This window comes from Biomphalaria glabrata, chromosome 12 (assembly GCF_947242115.1).
Source record: "Biomphalaria glabrata chromosome 12, xgBioGlab47.1, whole genome shotgun sequence".
Classification (NCBI taxonomy): Eukaryota; Metazoa; Mollusca; class Gastropoda; family Planorbidae; genus Biomphalaria; species Biomphalaria glabrata.
This window is the reverse complement of record NC_074722.1, coordinates 15,948,954-15,974,083: the sequence shown is the minus strand read 5'-3', so window position 1 is coordinate 15,974,083 and position 25,130 is coordinate 15,948,954. Positions and strand designations below refer to the sequence as shown.

At 32.4% G+C, this 25,130-nt stretch overlaps 3 protein-coding genes across 9 annotated transcripts; 1 reads left to right on the top strand and 2 right to left on the bottom strand.

The window, feature by feature from the left end:
- On the bottom strand, nucleotides 1–8,811 carry LOC106054199 (spermatogenesis-associated protein 22-like). 7 transcript variants are annotated; one of them, XM_013209969.2, is made up of 8 exons: nucleotides 8,508–8,540; nucleotides 6,599–6,726; nucleotides 5,294–5,753; nucleotides 4,987–5,128; nucleotides 4,282–4,402; nucleotides 1,331–1,431; nucleotides 1,120–1,160; nucleotides 1–284 (listed from the first exon to the last, which is right to left on the bottom strand). In XM_013209969.2, exons 2-8 carry the CDS (start codon nucleotides 6,708–6,710, stop codon nucleotides 140–142), a joined length of 1,122 nt encoding a protein of 373 aa, XP_013065423.2. In that variant the 5' UTR covers nucleotides 6,711–6,726; nucleotides 8,508–8,540; the 3' UTR covers nucleotides 1–139. The 7 variants fall into 7 exon arrangements, with proteins under 7 accessions (XP_013065423.2, XP_055863243.1, XP_013065428.2 ...); XM_056007268.1 differs by having other exon boundaries at nucleotides 8,392–8,517; XM_013209974.2 differs by lacking the exon at nucleotides 8,508–8,540 and adding an exon at nucleotides 8,015–8,267.
- A 30-nt stretch (nucleotides 8,812–8,841) lies between these two features.
- LOC106054198 (splicing factor ESS-2 homolog) lies at nucleotides 8,842–19,251 on the top strand. Its single transcript, XM_013209968.2, has 9 exons — nucleotides 8,842–9,185; nucleotides 11,256–11,412; nucleotides 11,864–12,013; nucleotides 13,028–13,179; nucleotides 13,321–13,441; nucleotides 15,110–15,268; nucleotides 16,592–16,791; nucleotides 17,041–17,156; nucleotides 17,920–19,251. The coding sequence occupies exons 1-9, from the start codon at nucleotides 9,027–9,029 to the stop codon at nucleotides 18,278–18,280; spliced, it is 1,575 nt and encodes a 524-aa protein (XP_013065422.2). The 5' UTR covers nucleotides 8,842–9,026; the 3' UTR covers nucleotides 18,281–19,251.
- On the bottom strand, nucleotides 18,946–25,106 carry LOC106054200 (endoplasmic reticulum resident protein 29-like). Its single transcript, XM_013209979.2, has 4 exons — nucleotides 24,948–25,106; nucleotides 21,367–21,505; nucleotides 20,868–21,035; nucleotides 18,946–20,571 (listed from the first exon to the last, which is right to left on the bottom strand). Exons 1-4 carry the CDS (start codon nucleotides 25,065–25,067, stop codon nucleotides 20,240–20,242), a joined length of 759 nt encoding a protein of 252 aa, XP_013065433.1. The 5' UTR covers nucleotides 25,068–25,106; the 3' UTR covers nucleotides 18,946–20,239.
- Nucleotides 25,107–25,130: the final 24 nt, after the last annotated feature.

Below are 25,130 nucleotides of genomic sequence, written 5' to 3'. Positions count from 1 at the left end.
GATGCTGGCTTCCTAAAGAAGTCAAATAAAACATTTACATTTATTAAACATATACAATTGTCAAATTCAACTTTTTTTTTAAACAAAAATTAACAATATAAAAAATTCTGAATTGTAAAACTGTCTTCCAATTTGGCAGCTATTGCTCATTGTGAGTTCTGATGACTTGCTCCATCTCCCTCTGAGAGACCTGACTAGCCAGAATACAAACCTGTCTCTCTTCTTTGTCTGCACTTCTAACATGAACCACCTGTAGTAGGTCTTTCCTCATTAGGCCAACAACTCTGCAATTAATTTACATGTATAATTATAACTATTGACAATAAGTGAATTTTAGAGGTGAATAAAAATTTTAAAGTTAATTAAATTTTGGCCAACCTGAAAGTAACCTAATACCACAGCAATTAAGTAAAGAATTTAGGTACATGAAGTCACTTCGCCATAGGCATGTTTGTTGTAAATAAACCAACTAAAAATTATTAGGGTATTAACAGCATCTTATAAGAATGGCCAAATGTTACTTTACTAAGAAAAATGTGGAATTAAGTAATTTGCGGGAGCAATAAATTCATTGTCAATCCACAATGAGTAGACTTAGTTTATATTACAAAAGCCTAAAAAAAAATTAATTCTTTGCACTAGGAAAGTGTAGTAGAGTATGTGATTGTGCATAGCTAATATTGTTTAATATTAATTTATGGTGTAACTTTTTGAAGATTTGAATGGTATTTCAGCCAAAAAGGTTTGTATTTCAGAAACATGGTTGGTGTCACCCAGTGCTATCTGCACCCCTTGTGATGCCACTGCCTATATTTTTAAATTAATTTATGCCACCACACAGACCTTATAAGAATATACACCTTAATTGTCAGACCTTATAAACATAATGAGAAAGAAATCAATGACAGAAATTTATATCATAATAAGAATTTCTTTACAGTGATTTGACTGGTGTAGCTTGAAAATAAAACAACACAAGTAATGAATTCTAAAGGAAAAATATTCACCAAATTCATTTTTTTTTAGAATGGGTTTAAATATTTTCAATTTAAAGGGAGAAAACAAAGCACATCAATGTAAACACCCACATATAACACAAATTATATAATAATGCCTCACCTGTAAACCTGGCCTCTGATGAGTCTTGGCAGTTCTCTATCCTATTGAGAAGAGAAACATCTCTATTATTTAGAAATGAGGTTTATACTACAAATGTTGTTTTTTTTTATGGTAGATAAAAGTTAGGTCTGAATAATTTTGTGGTTTAGTTTGAAAAGAGAGACAACTTATTCAAAAGCTAAAACAAGACAATCTCTTTACATACACTTACTATTTCATAAAAGATACATTTGATGCTGGAAGTATCATCTCGAAGTATAAATTCTTTGCCTGTGCCAGAACTATCTCTGAGAGTAGCAGAATCAACCAAACCTAATGAAGAAACATTGATACAATTTTTCTAAAGAGTAACTGATAAACATGGAGATGCGGTGGCTGAAGGGTAAAGCACATAGCTTCCGAACCGGGGTCCTGAGTTCAAATCCTGGGATTTTTTATTTCAGGATCTTTGGGCACCTCCGAGTCCACCCAGCTCTAATGGGTACCTCCCCCCCACTCGGCCGACCCCCCCCCCCCCAACCGAAAAGGGGGGGGGGGGCGGACAAATTATAGTATAGAATTCACACAATTTGTATACGAATTTATTACTTATGTTAATAATATATACTAATTATTTATATTTCAACCTATTTTTAGATTATTTCGCCCCCCCCTTCTAGTATTTTGGCCGATTTGCAGGGTCTGGAGGGGGCGATGGCATCAAATCGCCCCCCACCCCCACCATAAACTTTCGAGTGGGGGGGGGGGGGGCGGTCCTATTTATTTGCGGAAATCACAGCTTGCTAACAGAATCAATTAAATATCTATTTGATTAAAACTTGTTATTGGTATTTTAACCGGTCTTCATATTATGTCGTTCATCTTTGGCCGATTGGAAGGGGAGGAACGAATACCTCTACTGCCCTTCCCATCTAAACCCTTTGGGTGGGGGGGGGGCGGGGGGGCGGTCCTACTTTTATGGAGAAATCATAGTATGTGAACAACATTTGTCGAATATCTATATAATATAAACAGGTGGAAGTTCGATACATGCAATCACCTTCCCCCCATCGGACAAACCAATACTTTTTCTTTTTGAATTATAGTAAGAAATTACAAAATTAAAAAAATCTGTCACTAATATAATTTATATATGCTATAAAGTAAATTCTTATATCGAGTCGCCCAACCTCTATTCTTTTATGCAAAATGCAATCATTAGCAGAAATTATAAAAAGGAGCGAGGATTAATCGTTTTCATTTTACCGCCCTTCCCCTTTCCAGACAGAGTTTGTGTAATTTCACATGAATTTATCATAACTATTTTAAGAAAGACTTTGCTTTGGAAAAGTTATAATTGAAGCGAAATTTGTCAATATAACAGTCACGGTTGAGATGAGTTCAAAAGCCAGATATTCTTTTCCTAGTCGACTTTTTCCAACCTTACTCTATCTCATATTTTTCTACTTAAATAAATTTAGGACTATAACTCATAATTTATGCTTACATTTTATTGAATATTATTAATCGAATTTTTTTTTTTCGGCGGCGGTCCTCAAAGCCTTAATCTAAATATGTTGGGTATCTTATCTTTTCAAAGAACAAATCGGTTGTATTTGCAATGTATTAATAGGGACTATAAATTCATATTAGCATATATTTCCACATTATTCAAAAGGTCCTTTATAATAGAATGAATAATGAGCTGTAGGTCAGGAGAATGCGTTACTGCAGTGAAGAATGCCAAAAAAGCTTTTACCGTCGGGGCTTCGCCGCGAACCCCACTAATAAGTAATAAGCTGTAGATGTCAGGAGAATGCGTTTCAGCCGTGAAAAATGCAAGAAAACGCTTTTGGCGTCGGGGCTTCGCCCCCGAACCCCACTGATAAACAATGAGCTGTAGATGTCAGGAGAATGCGTTTCTGCTGTGAAAAATGCAAGAAAACGCATTTGACTTCGCCCCGAAACCCACCGATAAAACTTACAGCGCTCTCCCAGACCCCCAAGCTTGCAAGAGAAAGGCCTCAACATGACTGTTTTTTTTCGCCGTAGATTGAGAAACAGTCTTATTTTATTCTCATATATCGAATATATATATATATATATATATATATATATATATATATATATATATATATATATGCTGTACCGACGTTTATGCATAGGGTTAGGGTTTACTGGGCGTTAGGGTTTGTAAAAAAATCGCCCCCCCCCCCCCACTCCAAAGTTCTGGATCCGCCAGTGGCCTGGTCGTGCGGTTTGCACACTGGACTGTCATTCGGATTTATTGATGGTCCCAGGTTCAAACCCTGCGTGCTCCCATCCCCCGTCGTCCTGCAGGAGGTTTTTACTAGGAAGTAAATTATCGTCAATTCTGAAGGAACATCCAAAATATATAGAACATTTTACAGAACAAAAGTAAAGATGGTTAGTCATTGTGCTGGCCACATGACATGCTGGATAACCATGGGCCACAGAAAGAAATGACTTTTACATCATCTGCCCTATAGATCACAAGGTCAGAAAAGGGAACTGTGCATCTTACGTTGAAGATACAAATGCATAAGAATTAATTAATACATTCTTACTGGTTTTTAATCATTACATAGGGAAAGTATTTGTATTTTTAAATATATTTATTTAATTAGTGCCTTTAAATATCTTAATAGGTTTCCCAACTTTAGAAAATGTAGCTGAATATTTATTATATTTCAAACAATTACAATTATACTTATTTATTATAATTCAAGTAAATGAAATACAAAATAACAGAAAGGAATTTCATGTATATGGTGAATACAGTGCTTATACTGAGGTTCTCATCCAATTTTAGTTTGTGAAACCAGAACAGATAAAGGGGGGATAATTAATGTACAAACTGAAACTAGTAGGTTACAATCAGGGTTATCTGAATTGAAAAAAAATGTTATTGATCAAACTAACCAGTAAAAAACAACTTTTGGTATTGAAAAGATATTATTGTGGCATCTTTTTTTTTACACCATTACAGTAGCCATTTGAATATCTTTCAATGCTATAATGTGCAGCTAATAATACAATGCATCCATGTGTTCAATATAGAGATTGGTAGGTAGACTCTCATCTAATTGTAACATAAAAGTCACAACAGAAGCTGTAAGAAATAAATGAAAACTTTTCACCTGCAATAAATGAAAGTCTTACCATATATTTCAAACATCACCATGATATCTGTTATATTGCATGATGCCCAAGATTTCATTGATGAAATGGAACAAGTGAAAATCTGCATTGATGAGTCCTTCTCAGACTTTTTAAAACTAGTCTGAAAATAGAAGCAGACTTTTAAGTACAAAGTTTCTAATGATAAGCAATACACATACAACTTTAGGGATACAATAGAAGTTAATGTTACACATAATTCCTAATATTGCCAGATGATAAAGATATACAACTAATGTGTTAAATATCAAAAGTTGATAATCCTGATTTTAATATTGAGTTATTGAAATAAGAGTATGTGTGAACTACTGGAAGACAATGTAAGACATTGTGCTGGTGGGGAAATGATAAGAAAAAAATAGAGTCAAACCAATTCTTCAGATATACCTATTATGTAAGACAGTTATCAAATAAAAACAGTGGCTGCCTTAGACAAAAAGGTTAAATTAGAAAGGATACAAGAAGAGGATTAGGATGTAGACCAAAATAAAGTATTCACTTCCAAATAAATATCTTTCAGAGAATTTATTTGAATTATTAGCACTTTGCAGTTCTATTTAATGTTCAATTAATGTAATATTTACTTGTTGATCAATTTGATACTATAACACCCCTGCATGTCTTAAGCAATATAAGTGTATATTGTTGACAATGAACGTTAGCATTTTAGCATCTATAGTCTTTTACCTTATTCATTGTTTGGGATGGCACAACTCTAGGTGATGTTACATCTGATTTCAAAACTTTTTCAGCATTCAACACTGAAGGATTCCATTCATTGATAACCTTTCCTCCCTTGGGCATTTCCAAAAACTCTCTTTGTTTATAGCTGAGATAAAAAAAAAATTAATTAAACTTAATCATGCAAAAACATTATTTCAATTCAATGTTACTAATAGCTGTAATTTAACACCTTTTTAAAAAATTAATATTATTTCTGTTCTTGTCTTTCATAAATTTATTAACGAAAAAAATCCTTTATTAACCACATTACATGTTAGTACTCCTGGTTTCACTAAATCTATTTGGATTGGAACTGGTAACAACAGAAGGCACTCTCGCCAATCCACTTTTTGAAGCAACATCTGGCATTGAGTTGTTACCCTGTACAAAGCTTCTGTTTCTGTTTGCATTTCTTGTGGCTGGGTTGTTATATGTATCAAAATGTTGAAAGTTTCCATTCATTGAGTTTCTATATGGTACTGCTGAGGACACTGTTGATACTTCATTGAAGTTTGTACCTCTGCCAAAGCTCCTGTTTACAGCTTTGCTAAAGTTTGTACTGGTTTGTTGGAAATTATTAGTGCTTCTGGAATGAGAATTTGGCATAAGTTGTAAAGGGGTATCTTTTACTGAATGGCTTGATGAATAATTTCTCAAAGTATTGGACCTTGAATTATTAAATTGTGTAGATTGTTTTTGTTCTCCGTTATTTCTTAGAGCTGGGTTGCCATCTGTAAAAGAAAACAAGAAAAACATAACTCAGCGCCTAAGTCCTCAATGGGACTAATTCATCGTATACCACCACATCTGTCAAGTATGATTTCTTTCCCTTGTTCAAGATACCAAACAAACAAAAATTATTACCAATAGTTAAAATTAACTAATTGGTTAATTCTTTTCATTGATGCTTGTGTTGTCAGGTAAAAGAAATAATTGTGCAAAAATTTCAGCTTAATCCGAGATTGGGTGTAGGGGAAATAACGTGTAAAAACTTTTCACCATACAGACAGACAGACAGAGTGAGTTAATATAAGCTTTGTAAAAAAGTTACAAATTATGTGTGTGTATTTGCAGTGACTGTGTCATGCATGTGTCTGGGTGTTTTTATATGTATGTTTCCAGGCATGCGTCTAGTGTATGCGTTTGTGTGTATGAATTTACTATGAATATATATGTACAGTTATATTCTCTGTGTTTGGAAAAAGTATAAAAATGAAATCAGAAGTTTCACTTGTGCTGTACTCTTTCTTATCATTAGAAAGTCATAAGTTTCTGTCAAACTATTCTGGTTGCATCTAAAGTTGAGCAAATGTTTATGTGGTAAAATCTTTTGTAAAAGTAATAAAGATGTAATTTGAAGAGGTGAAATGACATAATTGTTGTGTTAATATATTCCCAGACCACACTGTGGAGAGAAGTGGTGACAAGTGAAACAAGACATTTATGCACAGCAAAGTAAAAGACAAGCAAGCCAACTAAAATAAAATCAACAATTAAAAAGGCTTATTGCTGTACAGACAAAAAATGCAAACCTTTGAAGCAAAAAATAAGTAAATAAACTAATACAAATTATTACATTTTGGTGGATTAGCAGAATCTGAAACATCTGTAACTGTTGAGATTTGGAAGGGATCAGAAAGAACTGCTTCTCTTTGTCTTTTGCGATAAGTAAAAAGTGGAATGGCCATGGATTTCTAATAATAACTGTTTAAAGTCAAATATTTAAACAATGCAAATTGCATATTATATAACAAGATGCCTTATTTTTGGCCATGGTTGCATGAGATTGTCTAAGGCTAATGAAACTAAAAAAATAATTACTAGAGCTCTAGACATAGTTCTTGACTACACTAGATTTCTACTACAGACTCATCAAATTATGGCTATGATGAAAAAACCAATAATATAATGCATGTTTGACTGGAAACGGTATATTTGAGTCAATTTTTGGTAACAGTCAGTGTATATATAAAGCATGACAATAATATCCCCATTATAGGGTCGCAGTGGCTGAGTGGTTAAGCGCTTGGCTTCCGAACCTGGGGTCCTGGGTTCGAATCTCAGTGTAGACTGGGATTTTTAATTTTGGGATTTTAGGGCGCCCCTGAGTCCACCCAACTCTAATGGGTACCTGACTTTAGTTGGGGAAAGTAAAGGCGGTTGGTCGTTGTGCTTGCCACATGACACCCTGCTCGTTAACCGTTGGCCACAGAAACAGATGACCTTAACATCATCTGCCCTATAGATTGCAAGGTCTGAAAGGGGAAATTTACTTTTTATCCCCATTATAACCTGAAATTCTTGATTAATTTTTAAACTCAAATCATTGTCTCGTAGATTAAATTCAAATTAGCATCTTCTACAGGATTAAACAAAATATAAAGCATATATCTGTTTTTTTTTTAAATCTCTTAGAGTATAGAAAATAGATCTATAGAGGATTGTAAATAACCAGTATATATGGTATTGATTTATTAGAATATTAGATCTAGATCTAGGTGATTCCATTATTACAAGAGAATGTGTTATTATAAATTATAGAGTCTGTAAAGTTTTTTATGAAAGGTATAAGAATGCCACTCAAATTTGCGAAATTAAAAAATTTATTAAGTGGCCCATTAAGCGAACCCATATTATAGCCAACTGAATTTGTGTACCAGCCCACTGGGCATTTAATGCTAAGTCCAAGGCAATCTACCCTGCCTCACCATGGCGCCCAGGTAGAAACGATTGTGAGAAGGGCACGATTAGGCCCACAACTTTGGTCAACATCCAGGTGCCGTCCCTCAAGGGGCTATTGCATAAATGATGGTGCGCATCGCAGTCAGCCTGGTGAATTAAAGGAATATGACAGGGGCCCCAGTGCCGCAGCCTCTGGTCGCGTCTCTTGTCCACGAGTCCGGAGTGTCCATGTCAATGGACATGATTGTTAAATTAAACACGAGTTTAACCCAGACTCTGACCACCAGCAGATGGTTTGGTGTATACATACAAGATGTCAATGTTCATTCAACAACAATTTCAAATTTAATGCTTGGTTGCCCTTATACGGTTATAGTCAGTCCGTCGATGGGAAGTTTTACCATCAGTCCACCCAAAACAATTAGTATAATAATAAATTGACTATTATGTTATAATTGTATACTAGGTCTAGAGTCTAGTAGAGTTAGACTAGAGTATCTACTCATATAGTGATAGATCTATAGACTATAATATTATAATTATATCTAGATCTAGAGTCAGTAGAGTAAAGTAAATGTCGTGATTATCTACTCTAGACTACTTAGAGACTCTAGTCACTCTAGTCAGTGACTCAGTCCGACTAGTGACTATTTTTTTGTTATATTTTAATCTAGATCTATATTTTACTATTATGATTAATTATCATCTATCATTTAATTATTATTATATTTTATATAGTCTAGATCTATATAATAGATCTAGTGATGTGGCTTTTTATCTAGATCTAAATTCTATTTCTAGACTTGGCTAAGGACCGATTCTAGATCTAGTCTAGCAGACGAGTTTTTTGTTTATAAAAAATATGTTTTCTAATTACGTCCCTTTTATTTTGTGCATATAAAAAAGTCTACTCTAGATCTTGAAGGTTTCAAATGAAATAAAAAATTCTAGCATAAATCTAATAAATAATGTATGTAATAGATCTAAATGGTCTAGGTTAAATCTAAATTCGCTCTTTACAAATATGAGATCTACCTTAAACGTCATTTTGATAACAAGAATAGATCTAGACTCTAGATTTTAATGTTTTCTGGTTAACTAGGAATGTAAGCATTCGCAATTTTTTATTCTATATTAAAGTGTTTCCGGTTCAAACTACGATGATTTGTTGTGCTTCTTAGAGTCTAGACTACTCTTCTGACTAGATCTAGATAAGATCCAGATCTAGTTACCTACAATTATTTTAGTGATTATCATTATTCTTCTTTATTATCATCTAATTCTAGATCTATTGACTTTCATAACTTGTAACTTTCATTTCCATGGAGTTACAGACAACACAGAATAGTCACACTAACAGTGTTAGTACTGTTACTGTTACTACTGTTAGTCAAGTTAGTGTGGTGCCTTTTATTTTTAAAATTCCTTCAAAACGTTTAATAAAACCAAAAAAAGTTTTAACTGAAGATGAGTTTTCACAGGTAGGTTATAGATCTATCATCTAGTAGTGTAGTAGTAGTTTAAGTTATAGAATCTAGATCTAGAGATTTAGATCTAGTTTTAAAGAATAACGTCTAGCCACTCTACTCTAGCAGACTCTTATTTTATTTAACTTTTATTAGCTCTATGACTACACTACTGGTCTTCTGGGCCTACTCAGCTAATGACTCTACCAGTAGTACTAGAGTCAGTAGACTCTAGATTTAGAATTAGGTTTATCATTTAAATCATTATTATATAATATATAGAATATAGATCTATTATATTTTATATATTAATGACACTAATCACTATTGACATTATTAACAATAACATTATAAAATGTAAATCATTATATAAATTATAGATCTAGATATCAAGGTCTAGATTACTCTGACTAGTTGATCTAATTATTAGATCTATTAGTTTCTAATACAATATTATAATGAATAATAATGTGAATGTAGATTCTAGGACTAGATATCTATAAATATAATATTATAAATAGATTCTAGATCTAGATGCTAGATCACTAGATGTAAGTAATAGCAAGTTGGAATAAATACTAAAAACCTAATAGAAAATAATTTTTTTTTTCACAGTACCATTTTTATTGATTAGATCTAACATCTGATCTGTTATATACTTTTAAAGATCTATATAGATCTAGATATAGAGAGACAGAGACAGAATCTAGCTAGATGATATATCAAGATGGTTGAAGCCAAACCCCTTTTTATTCCATTATTTTCATGGATCAAGTAGTGGTTATGGCAATTTTTTTAGATCTAGTAGTAGTTACGTTACACCTAGATATCTATAGTCAACTCACTCTAGTTTATTCTAAATATTAAAAAAAAGAAACTATATATCTTAACTCTTGACCAGTGGTCTTCAATGAGGATGCTACCACCCCTGGGGGTCGATTTAAAAAAAATGAAGAGGGATAGGGGGCGCTGGACACATTAGAGTTAGAGGTAATAGGGGGGGGGGCGCAGAAATGAAACTGATAAGTGACACTTCCATTCAAAGACAGATTAATGAAATGGCCAGTTATGTAAAACAACAACTTATAAAAAAAAAATTTCAAAATAGAAAATTTTCATTACAAATAGATGAGCTAACACTGTACATGTAGAGTTCTAGAATCTAGAACAAAAAGCATTTATAATAATTTTAAATAAAATATGAATCTTTTGGGCTACTAAAGAAAATCTAGATTATATAGTAAAGATATGTACTCTGGCTATGCCAGATTTGAGTACTATGCCCTAAGTATGCTAAGTTTATTTAAAAATTATATATATATATATATATATATAATTTAATGTCAAATTGTTCTAGATCGATGGTGTGTAACAAGTTAATTGACATTATTTTGGAAGTACACCTCTGAACATCCCTAATGGCAATGGTCAAATCCAAGATATATTGAAAAATAAGATTTACTTTTAAATTCAAAAATTATTTTCTTTCTACTTCAGCTTGAGACTATATTCTTAAGTCGTCATTCTTCACCTACCCTTAACTTTTTGTATCAGTTACTGGGGTTAAATTTGTGGTTTACCTGTAATGCTTGGTCTACTGTTAGCATTTAAAAAATTATTTTGTCTTTTAAAGCTGAAGGTTAGGGCAATGACAGGTGTGTCATTAGTACACTTCTTAGGGTTAACCATCAGAAGTTTTATTATACATAAAAAGATCATATTTTATTACAATTAAACCATACAAATGTACAAATTATCTTAGAAAGCCCATAGGGTTGCTGGTGGAACATTTTAAAAAAGAAGGCCATGGTCACTCAGAGAAAAAAGTGATAGGTGATATCTCATTTTTGATCCTTACTGACAATAATTTATTAATTCTTAAAATAAATAATTTTCACCTTTGGCTTCTGAGGGCTAATCTCATTTGGCAATGCGATGGACCTAAGTCTTTGTACAACTATCTCCAGCCAATAAGACATGCCTATTTTTAAAAAATTTGTTTGAACGCTTTAAAGTTATGATTTTGTTCTTATTGATTCTGTTTTGGCCACATTAGGATCCAAATAATATATTTGTATTTTTCAGAGCATTGGTAAGATCATAGAAAGAGATTTCTTCCCAGATTTACCCAATCTGGAAGCACAGACAGAATATTATGAAGCACTGGAAAAAAATGACCTTGTCAAACTTCGAGAAATACAAATGAGATTCAAAAGACCTGACACTGGCTCCTCTGACATTTGTAAGTAGCTTGTTAGAATGTCAATTGATTAAAGAAATTATTTAAAATTGTGTTTCTATTTAGTACATCATGATGTAAATAAATTAAAGCACACACTTTCATGAACAGTCAGCTTTGCAATTGTTGTCCAGTCTTGGCTGACCATTGTGGACAAATACACCGGTCTTCATCCTAGAAAAGAAAAATTGCTATTGAACTGACACTAGTGAAGTGAAAATAAAGCACTCAAGAGGTTCTCTGCACTTTAGCTCTAGATATCTTTTTAAAATGATTAAAAATGTTCAAACTGTTCAGTGTGCCATCCTTAAAAGGGCTTCTATTCTTTCTTGCCTAGTAAAGTTCACTCAAACTTCATTTTTTTTTTTTTTTCAGATATATTTTTGTATTTATTTATGTAGAGTAATTAATTTGTAATTATCAATTTCGAAATCAAACATTTGTTTGTTTCCAGTGGGTTCTCCGCTAACTTTTGAGACTCCTGTAGGACGTAGAAAAACAACACCTGCTAAAAGAAAACAAACAGATTTAATCCATTCAGGTGCTAGTGAAAGCAGTGAACCAGCAGAAATTGATGAAATAGCTGAAGCAGCAGACAAACAAGGTAACTGCTTTGTTTACATGGAAAACTTTCTTTTTTCTTTTTTTTGTTTTTCTTCTTCTTAGAAGCAATTTGTGAAAATATGATTTGACTAATAATTTTCTTTACAGCTGTTGGAAAACAAAAATCTTTATTTTTCGTGAGGAAATTTGAATTGTTCATGTCCATTAGTTATAAAAATACATTTTAAGAGCCAACAAATATATACAAATTGTATTTTTATACCACAGTTTCACTGCAACACTATATGTGAAGTTTACACCAGAAAGTTAGATTTTATTCAATAATTCAAAAACCAGACACAACAGAATGAGACAACATATGTACTGGAAGCTCAAAATTGGAACCAGTGAAATCTGCCCATGGGGAGTGTCACCAGAGAATGTTGACCAAGTCCTCCAGGACTGCTCTCTTTACCAAGAGGCCTGTACAAGACACTGGCCCCAAAACACCCCAACACAAAAAAAAATGTATCGAGAGCTCCCTGATTTGGAAACCACTGCGCAGTACATCTCATATATTGGCCCAGTCATCTGAACATAAAAATGAAAACGAAGAAGAAGAAATTCAATAATTTTATCCCTAAGGGAACAAATGAGTTTTTGTGTTAGTTTGTTTTTGTGACAGTGTCTTGTATCTTGTCTGTGATGGTAAATTGTTAAAATCCTGACCTCAGACCAAAAGGGTAATTTTTTTAGGTTTAAAACCTTAGGGTTGACTACAATTACTGGTTACCAGTGCACAAGATTTTGTTTTCCCCAATTTAGGTAGCCGTAATCCATAGTTTAACAACTATATTCTTTGGAGAAAGTCAATATAAAATATTCAGTCTTTTAATGCAAAATCTTTATTTGCATTAAATAATCTAGTTACATTTTTTTTTTGTACCTTTTAAATTGAATGTAAAAGTGATATTCTCAATTAATAAAACTTTCTAACAATTGTAAAAAAATTGTTTTGACTATGCTTTAAGTATTTCTAAATTTTACATTGAGCTTGTTGGTTTGTTTTTTGTAGACAGAAGAACATCTATGCTGTCTTTAGATTCTTTCTTGGCAAGAAACACTAGTGAAGACAGCGCATCATTCGCAGAGATTCTTAAAGAGTCTGACCGTAAACATAGACTCAAACATGCATGGATATTTGAAAAAGAAAAAGAACAGTTGGCTGTGAGTAGTACCCAGAATTAGTTTAAGCTTTAACTAAATCATTACCTTTTGTTAATGGTGAAAATAAAAAGAATAGGGCTCTCTTTGACACAGTATTTTACTTATCTTGGCTCCCCACTAAACATTTCCTGTACATTTCAGGAGCATGAAAATTTTATCGCACTGCCCCCTATTGAAGAGCAGGCTGCTATCACAGACAGGCCAGCACACATCAACACCTGGAAATACACCAATGAAAATGCTGTGATGTATGTGCCAGATGGTAAGCATAGTTGGTGTTCACTTGACTTACTAACTTTAGCATGTGAGCCTGATGTCATTTAGGGTTAAAAAACTACTCAGCTCTCATTTAAGATGTTTTTGAAGATATTCTGGTCACTATTGTTAACTGATTGAGGAAAAGGTTACTTCTTTGGCCAATAGACTTCCAGGGAGTGAAATGGTCCAGACTTCAACACATTTTATTCAAGATTAAAGCTAACTTTACTTCAAGCTGTGCTTATATTTAGATTTTGTACCCCCCCCCCTCCCTTTTTTTAAAATGTGTTTGTTTGTTCCCATTTAAACATTTTACTTCTCTTCTATTTAACATAGTCTGCTAGGCCAGTATGTTGTCCCAAATTTTATGTTTTTGAAAATTCTGACAATCTTGTGGTATGACTGCTGCTGCAAACTTTGTTGTTTTGTTCTTCTTTTCACCTGAAAATGATGATGCCTATCAACTCTCTGTAGACTCTTGTTTCTTTTAAGTTAAAGATGACACAATCTTATATTATTTTTCATAACATAAATCTTTTGAGGCATATGCATTAATAATTAATGGCATTCTAAGCTCAAATTGGTGTGTGTGTTTTTATCACAAGTCTTAATGGTTTAATGCACATTTTTTTATTTAGGGAATATTGTACTAGTTTTCTCTTGTACTATTTTCTGTCTAAAAGAAATAATTTTTAAAGCCATTAGCAACATTAAAAATAGCTATTGCAAAAACAATTTTTCTACCATATATTTTAGTAAATGTGAAAAATTGACTGAAATTAAGCAGAAGGGATTCAAAATTTTAAAGCTGATGCTTATTTACAAAATATAGACATGTTTTGTCAGGTCTTGGGTCTTGTTTCTGCCCTTACTATCCAGTGTGTTTTCCTAGCCACTTACAGACTTTTGGTGCTGCTACTCAAAACAGGTTTCAGGGGCTGTTTTACCACAAAGTACTGAATACTGTCACCCCTTTTGTATACTGTCAATAGAACTCATGTTTCAGATATGCTATTACAGGAACTTCTTCCAGTGCCTCAAAAACTACTTTGAGAATTCATTTTCTCTACTCCTATATTTATTGGTCACTTCATTATATCTTGATGACTAGCTCCATTAACTTTGAAAAATAAAAAAAAATCCCTTATTCTGTTTCTCTATGTCTCATATGAGCCTTCAAGATGTTCTGGTACTAACCTTCTCTTTCTTACTGTCCTTCTCCCACTCTCCAAGTGTCTCTTTCTTACTGTCCTTCTCTCACTCTCCAAGTATCTCTTTCTTACTGTCCTTCTCTCACTCTCTTTCTTACTGTCCTTCTCTCACTCTCTTTCTTACTGTCCTTCTCTCACTCTCCAAGTATCTCTTTCTTACTGTCCTTCTCCCACTCTCCAAGTATCTCTTTCTTACTGTCCTTCTCTCACTCTCCAAGTATCTCTTTCTTACTGTCCTTCTCTCACTCTCCAAGTATCTCTTTCTTACTGTCCTTCTCTCACTCTTCAAGTATCCAATTGTCTTCTGTTCCACTGTGTGAAAGAGGATGTCATTATTGTCCAAAAAACATGTCATTCGTTTCTTATTTTAGATGTGGCACTTCATTTTAAGATAAGTGCAATGTAGATGAAAGATTTGTTTTTTTCTGTTTCTTGTTATTGAATTCTTTTTCTGATTGCAGGCCAGGAGCTTAGTGCTAAAGAAATGATAGAGGAGCAAAAATACAAGCCTCAGCAGATAGTGCATGAAAATACAAGATTTCAGTACAACCCTTTTAACAACGCCCGAAGTAAAGAAGCAATGCAGAAAGCAGCTTCTTTCAAAGCTTTGATCAATCAAGGTAAGAGACTAAATAATTTAGTGTACATGTTTCTTCACTTGTATAAGTTCCATAACTTAGGCCTTTAGAACCTCAGCTTCTTTCATGATAGTGTTCATCCAAGTGACCATTCATACTGAACTTGATGTCATCTTTTGAAATAGGAGGAAAACTGTGGGGAAAAAAACACACATTAATGCTTTGTAACCCAGTAACTCCTGTTGCGATAGAATGCAGAATTGTAAATGTAGAATGGGATTGTGGTATTATGAAATAGGAATTTACTAGCAGTTTTTTTTTTTCTTTTCTTATAAGAAGAGCTCTTAAGTGTCTCTGTCGGAATAAGATTAACTTAGGCATTCTTTTCTCTTTTTTTTTTAGTGAAAACTGGATGTATCTAGTTTGCTTTGTTTTTTTTTTTTTTTTTCAGAGCAAACAAAGCCCATTAAATTATGATGGTTTTTTTTTTTTATTGCATGCTGCAAATCAAATGCTCACATAATATTTGGCTGAACCTCCTCCCCTCTCCCCATTGTAAGGCTCCCCAAGCATAATTTTGACTCATAAGTTATAGCACGTAACATTGAATTAGAATGGCCTGCTTATATCAATCTCCCACACACAAAAGCATACTTCTGGCCCGAGAATTCTAGGATCACTAACTATCCCCCTTCGCCACCCTTAAAAAATTGGTTTTACTTAAAATGACTGACTTTTCTCAGCTTCTTAATTTAATATGAAAGTATTTTGGAAGCTCTATGTTGCTTTTGGTTGGACTTCCTTTTTTGTTATCACTCTGGGGTTGTAACTGTCTCTTACCAAGGAATTCTGTTATCTAAATTTCACTATGTTTTTATTTTTTTTTTACATACAAAAACATATTCTGTCAGTATTGGCTTCAGAGTACAAAAAAAAAAAAGGATTATTTTGTCTACAAAAGCTTTCACAACATGGAGAAATGTACACACACAAATAGTTTAAAATAATTGCTTATAAACAGAGAGAGAAGTTTCATCGTCTATTTAAAAAAAACAACATATGGGGCCTAAATTACGAATAAAAATAGTTTTTGGTAAATTTAATCGCTGTTGTTTTGATTATAATAATATATTATTTGTTTTAGACCTAAGGCAAGGTTAAATTAGTGATATGTGAGTGAGACTGTTAGCATTTTTTTTCTTATAATATAGATATATACATATATATATTTATTTATTTATGTTTAGAGTTACCTCTCTTTGTTTATAAGTTTTAAAAAATGTAATAGCAGCTATTAGATAAACAAACAACAACAAAAAGTAATTTGTATCATATATAACTGTTAATGACAATTTTCTCTTGTAGGCAAGATTGGACATGATGGTAAAGAAATTCAACCCAGTCAGTCCCCTCAAGTAAATGGGTATGGTTTTGTAGCTACCCCATCACCAGCCCCAGGTGTTACAGAATCGCCGCTCATGACCTGGGGTGAGATTGAGAGCACACCAGCACGGCTGGACAGCAATGAAGCCATGCCTGCCTTGACTCCAGGGCCTGTGTTTAGGGTAAGTCAATATACTTCTCTCAAATAATGAATAAAACATATCTATAAGTCATTAAAGTACGAGTTTTTCCCATACGTCCTCTCATAAAAGGTAACAACAAATCTAAAGTTTTAGTTGATTAACTTGGGTCAACTGCAAAAGAACATTAAATATGTTTACTCAAATATCTTAGGAAAAAGATGAGCTATAAAATACCTGGAAAAAAAAATTGACTTAATTTTACAGTATAGATTGTTATCTCTTGTACAGATTCCAGCTGTTCCTAAAAGAGACAGGATTGCTTTAGAACTGTCAGAAAAGGCTAGCAAGGCACATCGTGCTAAAAAGGAGGAAGCTATTCGTCAAGTCACTAGAAGATTTGCAAGGTGTGTCATACATAAATAACGAGCTGTATTACCTAGGATAAATCTAAAATCTTTATTAGTGCATGTTCTTCAATTTAAGCTTAATTTTTTAAGGGATTTTGATAGGACCCAAATACAGTTGCAGCTTACATTCATAAACTCAATATGTAATTTAATAAATTGATTTTCATGCTAAGCAGCTAACTGCACCACCACTTTTCACATCCATCCATTTTATGTTTTAGGCTGGCTAGTTGAAGAAGAGCTTTTGAGAAAAGAATGTAATAATTATTATTATTGTCATCCATTGGTAGCCTTAAAGTGTTTGTTTTTGAACCTATACTTTTTTTTTTAGACAGTTATTAGGCATAGCAAGCTATATAACTTTGGTCCTCTCTTTGAACAAGGCTGAGACTTCATCAACCTCTGGAAATCTTTTGTTTTCCTGAATTTATTCCATGTCAGTTCACATTAAAATATGCCTGTGTTGTGTTTCTGAAATTGGTGATATGTCATCTCTGTTTTTCTTTTGCTTTCCTTTTTGGCCAGCAACAACCCTTGCCTCTGACTAATGGCACATTGGAGGGAAATGTGCCTCATGGAAGTACTCCAGCTTTTGGAATTTACATCCCCCAAAATGTGTGGCTTAAATTGGAGAAAATAAGTTTTTTTTTAGTCTCATTTCAGAAAAGTGATGCACATTGTTTTAAATAATATTTTTGAGCCAAACTTTAGATATTTTCTTTTATCATGTAATTTTAAACCTAGCCTTTTTTTTCCCCAGTCCATCACCATCTGCTAAAATTGGATTAAGTTCAACAGAACGCCTTAATTCCATGTCTCCAGCCGCACAGAAATTAGCAAGCAAGCGTTTAGGAATAAAGACATCAACTGACAAGGCTTTGTTAGCTAGCTATACACCCACACCATCACCAACACATAGAGATAAAACACCCATTCGTCTAACCCCAGGTTCCAGAAGATCCCAAGGATCTTTACCAGGCAGTCCAGCCATTAGAACGCCTTCAAGTCAAAGAGGCAGTGATACACCTTCATCAACAGCAGGTTCAGAAATTCCATCTCTTACAGACCATTTGCTCAATTTGCCAAAGCGGAAGAGAAAAACAGCTTCTGACTTTTTCTGATTGGACTTTAACCTTTCAGTGGTACTTACCCACTTTGAATAGTGGACGCTACATTGAAGTAAACTTTTACAATGTATATGAAATACGTGACTATAGTGCTTCCTGCACTGAGTTTTAAGTCACTTCTGTAGTTTAAAAAAACTTGTGATAATTTTATCACTGCTTGAGAACTAATCTGTGAAGATGGCCATATTCAATGGAGTGGAGCAAAACCTACCTGATGCTCGTTTTTCCAGTTTGCATTACTTCATAAAATTTCTTAAAGGTCACCTAAAGAACACACTCTGTTGACCTTGGTTCCAAGTATTGATGTATTATTGAACTACCCCTTTGAATTCAACCCAACAGTCAAATATTTCATTAGAACCTAATGTTATCGATTGGAGAAAATTCCTAGTACGTGTGGATTTAATTTTTAAAAATATTTTAGTGACCTATAGTTGTAAATTATGGTGACAATATGATTGTTTCTTTCCCCAGAAAAGTCTGTACTGTAACATAATATATCTGAATGTTCATTTTTTTAAATTTTTTTTTGGCATATATTAAAAAAAAAAATACTAATAATTTAAACATGGTTTATTATAAAAGTAAAATATCGAATAAAAAAAAGGCAAAATTAATGGAAGTCAGGAAAAAAAAATTGTACCACAACTTTCGTTAAATAAGATACAGTTAATAAATGAACTTTATTTTAAAATGAACCAGTACCACAGAAATACTGTCATAAAATGCCATGTCAATACAATGTATGAAGTAATTTTTTTTCCTCAGAAAATACATTCATATCTATAGTTGGAAAAGTATATCTCCATTGTTTCTCTTATCAACAAAACAAACTAACCATGTTTTCCTAAGCATTGTCAATTGTATTAGAAATACCTAAGAAGTTCATACCAGTATGCTAATTTAAAATGTTTTTTTTTTATTCACATAAAAAAAGTTCGAAAATAAAAACACAAATTGTCTTATTTTCTGTAGTCTTATTATTTTTTTTTTAATGAAGAAATACAATTTTATAAATAGAATATTTTGTAATTTTTTATAATTTGTGTACATAGCTCTATGTCTCTCATGAGATTAAAGACAAGTTTCTACAATTTGAAAAAAAAGTTTCGATTTTATTTATTAGAAATGGAGAAAGTCAGTTAAATTTTGATATTTAGTTAAATACAGTGAAATAAAATCCACAAAGTGATAATTTACTTTGAAGCAATAAAATTTTTAAAATGAAAATAAAATTCATAATACTAGTACACCATCAATGTAAAATAAAAAAAATCCAGAGACCAAAATTTTTATAACTTTTAATTTAAAAACCAGCTAGTAATTTTTTTTCATTTAAATACTGGTATTGCTAATTAAATAAAAAATCTAGCATGAATAAAAATGCATTCATTCTAAACACATATGAGATAATTTCAATAATTAATTTTAAAAAGGCAAACAGAAAAATATAAACCCATAATAATCCCAATTATGGCTGAATAGTTATTTAAAATAACAACATATAATCATTGTAAGTTAATTATTGCAGAAAAAAAACTTTTTTTTATAACTCATTTGCTGCAAGAATAAAATAAAAAATATACAATCTAACACATTTTATTTCAATACCTAGGTATGCTGAGCTTACAAGTCATATTGAATGAATGAAAAATTAGGTATTCGGCAGTAGAATTGTAGCTAAGATAAAACCTTGGCTTGAGCATCAAATGTTGATGAATGGATTTTTGATTCCAGTAAATGATAATGCATATAACCTTCTTCAATCAACAACACAGTCAACTTGAAAAATGATGTGAAGATATTTGGTCAACAAATGTAATGGAATAATAAATTAATGCTCTTAAAAACAAAACATAAAACACTGAGTACAAAATAAGAAGCTTTTACAAAAGTAAAGTTCTGATGCAAAGAATTCAACAACCAGTCTAATGATAAGTCTTGAAACAAGTTTTAAAGTTCATCTTTGACATTTAACTGGAATGTAGTTAAAATATTAAGTCTATCACTGAGCTGTTCTTTCTTCTTATCACTGACTTTTCCAGAACGCAATTTTTCAATGCGCGACACTTCAGTTTTGACAAAATCTGTTCCCTTTTCTAAAATCTTTTTCATAGTTTTGATATAAGTATCTGCTGATGTTTTCTCTGCTGTATCAGTTAATTTCTCTGCTGCCTTTTCTGCTTGCTCTACAATAGCTGCTTGTTTATCTTTTGGTGCAGTGAAAAACTCATTGACAATTTTATCAAATTCCTCTAAACATCCAGGTCTACCCAACCAAAGACCTGTAGGAGTGTTAAATCAATAAATAAGTCAATCAATAAAGAATGGGTGATTATCACATGTTAAAGAATAAGATGAGTATCAAGTCTAAAAGTTGCTGCTACATGTTAAAAAAATTGAACCACAGGCCTTCAAAATTTAACAAAGTTAACACTAAGACATGTTTTCAGATGAATACAATTTATTGTAGCTAAGTAGTTAGAGGTCAAAGTTAAAGATCAATCCGGCTCTCATCTTGCAGGTCTTGGGCAAACAAAAGTAACAAACAAATTTTTTTGTATACAAACAAGATACTAACCAGTTTCCCTAATGACAAAGTTCTTGATATCATCAGCATTTTCCACACTAGCTGTATATTTGATAGGATCATCTAATTTGCCATTAAGAAACAGTCTATACGCTGGGAAGTTCTCCTTTTTAACACCATACTTTTCTGCCAGATCACTGTTGTCTTTGTCTCCATAATCTGAAGAAAACCATAATATAACAAAAGTTACATTAAAATGTTATTTAAAAAAAAAAAAGCATTGTCTATGGTATAATGATGGAAAATCTGGCCACTCTTTTTTTTCTCCCACTTAGTTTTCCACCTTAGCTTGCACTTCCTCTTCTTTCTTATCAAACCCTTTAGACTTGTCTTGACTAAATTGTATTTATGTACAGGAATTTTTTTTTTTCCCCTTTGATTTTTAAAAATGTGATCAAGTCCTCTCCATTTTTTATTTAGCGGCAAAAAGTGAAAAAACAGTAATTCAAACATTATTATACTAACTTTAAAAAGCTTTATTTTCAATTACCTGCAACTTGAACTTCAGCTATCAATAACTCTGGCTGCTGTGTACTTGATTTGGCCACTTCTTTGAAAACATCTTGTTTCTTCCCATAAGGATATGTTTCATCAAATTTGACTAATACAGCCTTGTGTTTTTGTATTATCTACGAAAGAAAAATATTGTGCATTGAATAATTTATTTGTAAAAAAAAACAAAAAAACTTTTGATAATGAAAATAAAGCATTATGCAGAATAGATCACCATATCTAGTTCTTTAGTGCTTGTCTTAGTAATCAATTATAAAACTAGTTAAAATTCATTCCCCTAAAATGAATAAGTAAAGTCTAGATCATCTCTTTTTTTTTTTAACCCTCTACAGTGGAATCCAAATAATTCAAACTCATACAAGTTAATTAACCAGTTCTGTTCTAGAGGACTACATCTAGACTCTAGAATACTCTCAAGTCTTTTCAAGAACGCTACCCTAGAATGCCCTAGATTTAAAACAAGATAAAAAGATTAGATATCATATTAACATGGGGATTCCACTTAAGATTCATCAATGAATGACTCAATTATTAATAAAATAAGATAGGTGATAGATCTAGAAGTATGAAGTCTTAGTACTCTTAGTCTCTTATTTTATATTTAAATGCAGATCTGGAGAATCTAGATCTAGACTAACAAGTATGTAGACTAATAATTTGGGTTGCACAGGTTAGTAACTCCGGCCAGATATCACTGCAGGATAAATTTAAAGTACATTGTAGTACCTACATTTCTATTAATATGTATAAAGTGGACATGGTTACATTAATTTCTGTTATGGAATGTATGAATGCTTATATAAAATAATCTGCTTTAAAATATATGAATATGCACCAATCATCTTTTATTACAAAGACAAGGCATGTTAATATAAAAAGAAATGAAACTTTACATTATAAATGCTCATACACAGTAGCAATGGCTGGCACATTTTTTATTCCTATGTCACACTGACCTGACTAGCTGTGCGGGTAGATCTCCAGAGGTAGAGATGAAAAACTCTCCCACCCCCTTTATTCGTTTAGCTCATCACATTGAGATTGTAGATAGACAGGTAATCACAAAAGTCAGATAGGATGGATTTAAAGTCAACCTGTCTAGAGTTCACACCTTATGAGGGAATTAAGTACTTTGCTTAATTGGAGATAAACCCCAATGGGGATGGGGGCCGGACTACAAGCCACATCTTTACGCGGGTAAGTTTGCTTACATGGAGATAAATCTAATCAGAAGGCTGGACTATGAAACACATACCTACATGAGTGCTCTTTTGCTGCACAAACCACAAGCATATTATTATAGGTCAATGCTATATTTTATATAGATTTAGCAATGGCAGGGGAGAGCATACCTTTAATATTAATTTTTTTGGGGGGTGGCAGTAATTATGTAAAAACAAAATTACATTATACAAAAAAGTGTGTTATTTGTCAAAATAATGTTTAATAAGCATGTATTTATAAATTGCTTGTGCATTTTAGATACTAAAAAATTTTATGATTATGTTTATTTTTGCTTTGAACATTAAAGAAAACATTCATAAAAATACATGAAAAGTTAAATTCAAAAAGATTTTTTTTTCAATGTTGAGCAATTTTCTAAAATGATATGCATACCTTTTATATAAAACACCCACTATAACTCTGAAAATGTTTAATGGAAAGCAAAGGGGAAGTGTGATATCATTATTATATACTATTATTCTAGACCTAGAATCTAGACTAGATTGACTAGACTAATAGACTAGATCTAGATTAGATGTAGAAGTGATCAAACTTATGATGACTTATCACTTTTTTAGAAAAGCATAACTAGAATTACTATATATATAGTAGATTCTTATATAAGGCACACCGTATTGGGGAACTAGGTCAAATTTTTATTTTATTTTTTTATTTGGTGACGGTTTAACTTACAAAAAAACTGAAAGCAGATTCTTATTCTGCAACTAAAGGACTATAAAAATAGCTGTGTTTCTTTGAATTACCACTCATAGTCAAGATTTTATTTTAAAATAAATCAGGTCACTTCATGCTCCTATAATAAACGCAGTTTTTGTGCTTTCTCCTTTAGCGCACATCGAGCACCGTTAAGAAACACCACTATGTTATTGCTAATAAATTATATCTGTGTTAATTAAAAATTATTTAAATTGTATTAAAAGAAGTAGATTCACTTCTGCAATATTTATAGTATATTGCTTCTCTCTCTAGATATATATATACATATATGCCTACCTATATAATCTATGTGTAGAAACAGACAGAAATAAATCTATATAATTATAGAGCTATAAATTAATTATTAAAATTTAATAAACATGATATTTTCAACTAGGCTACATGTATTCTCTGTCTCTTTCTTTTAATTCCCATCCAAGGACCCTCTTCTTTTCATAATTTGGATGTTCGTTTTGTAACACCTTAACATCCCCTCCCTCCCATAGATGCTTATAATTCTTTTCATGACTCTCCCCCCCCCTTCCCTACACTGCCTGTATGATAGGTTGTGACACTACATGCTTAGTGTATACCTCTCCTCACCACCAGCGCTCGCCTGGCGTGATCACCTGCAGTGGGCATGGTCTCTGGCTTCAAATTAGCAGCCCACACTTTTTCTTTCATTCGTAAATTATATATTCTAGATATCTCGATCTAGGTCACATTTATTTATTGAAAAAAATCATAGATTTATTAATCCCAATAATATTTCTTATAACGATTTTGCCTTGTGCACTATAGGAGAATGTGTTAAATTCATTATTATTGGTTGAAACACCTCCTTTTTTAATTTTATTTAACAGCTAACAGCATGAATGTGATTGGAATGTCTTTCTAAGGATCTTTGGAAGCTTATTTTGATAGATCCACCAGCCTACGATCAAACAGGCTCATAATATAGCCTTCATCCCTTATATGGGTATGAATTGCCAGGGGGAGGTTAAAACAATAGCTTTACATACTTGGTTACCGAGAATCTAAAAAACTGCCATCTGCTTTGGAAAAGCGGAACAAAAATTCAGGAACTTATCTAAAATTGGACATGCATGATCATGCACTGTCCCGAAACGTCGTTTTTAGCTCCAAACATAAAAACAAATTAATTATAAACAAAAAAAGTGACATGTTTCTTAAAGGAGAATTCGATGAGCTGTGCCTAATATAAGAAGCTACTAGATAACTACTAACTAGATCTATAGATAATAGATCTAATAAGTTAATAAAGACAGAGTGAGAGTAGAGTCTATTTAGTAGTATTAGTATTAGTATTAAGTTTTAAGTAGACTCTTAACTAGATGTATTACAAGACTGACTAGAGTCTAGGTAGACTATTTTAATTATAAATATAACACAACATGACAACACTCTTTACTCTGAGATTCTCTCTATCATTATGATTATCATAGTTACCAGTGATTAAGACAGTTATAAATATAATCAGTTAAGTCTAAGACTAAGTCGTCTAAGTCGTTAAAGTTAAGTGAATCAATCATAGATCTAGATTATCATAAATTCAATGATAGATCTAGAATCTAGATTATTTAATAATTCTTTTACCTTATCAAATACTCCTGAGTTTAACGCTACAGATCCAACGACTATTTCACCATAAACATGATGAAAAATTGCAGCAAAGGCTATTAACGAAAAGCTAACCATTGTCACAGCAGAAGACATTGTTGAGCAGTTAGACTGATGAGTTGGACCAATCACACGTAATTTTATATGCGTCGGAAATCA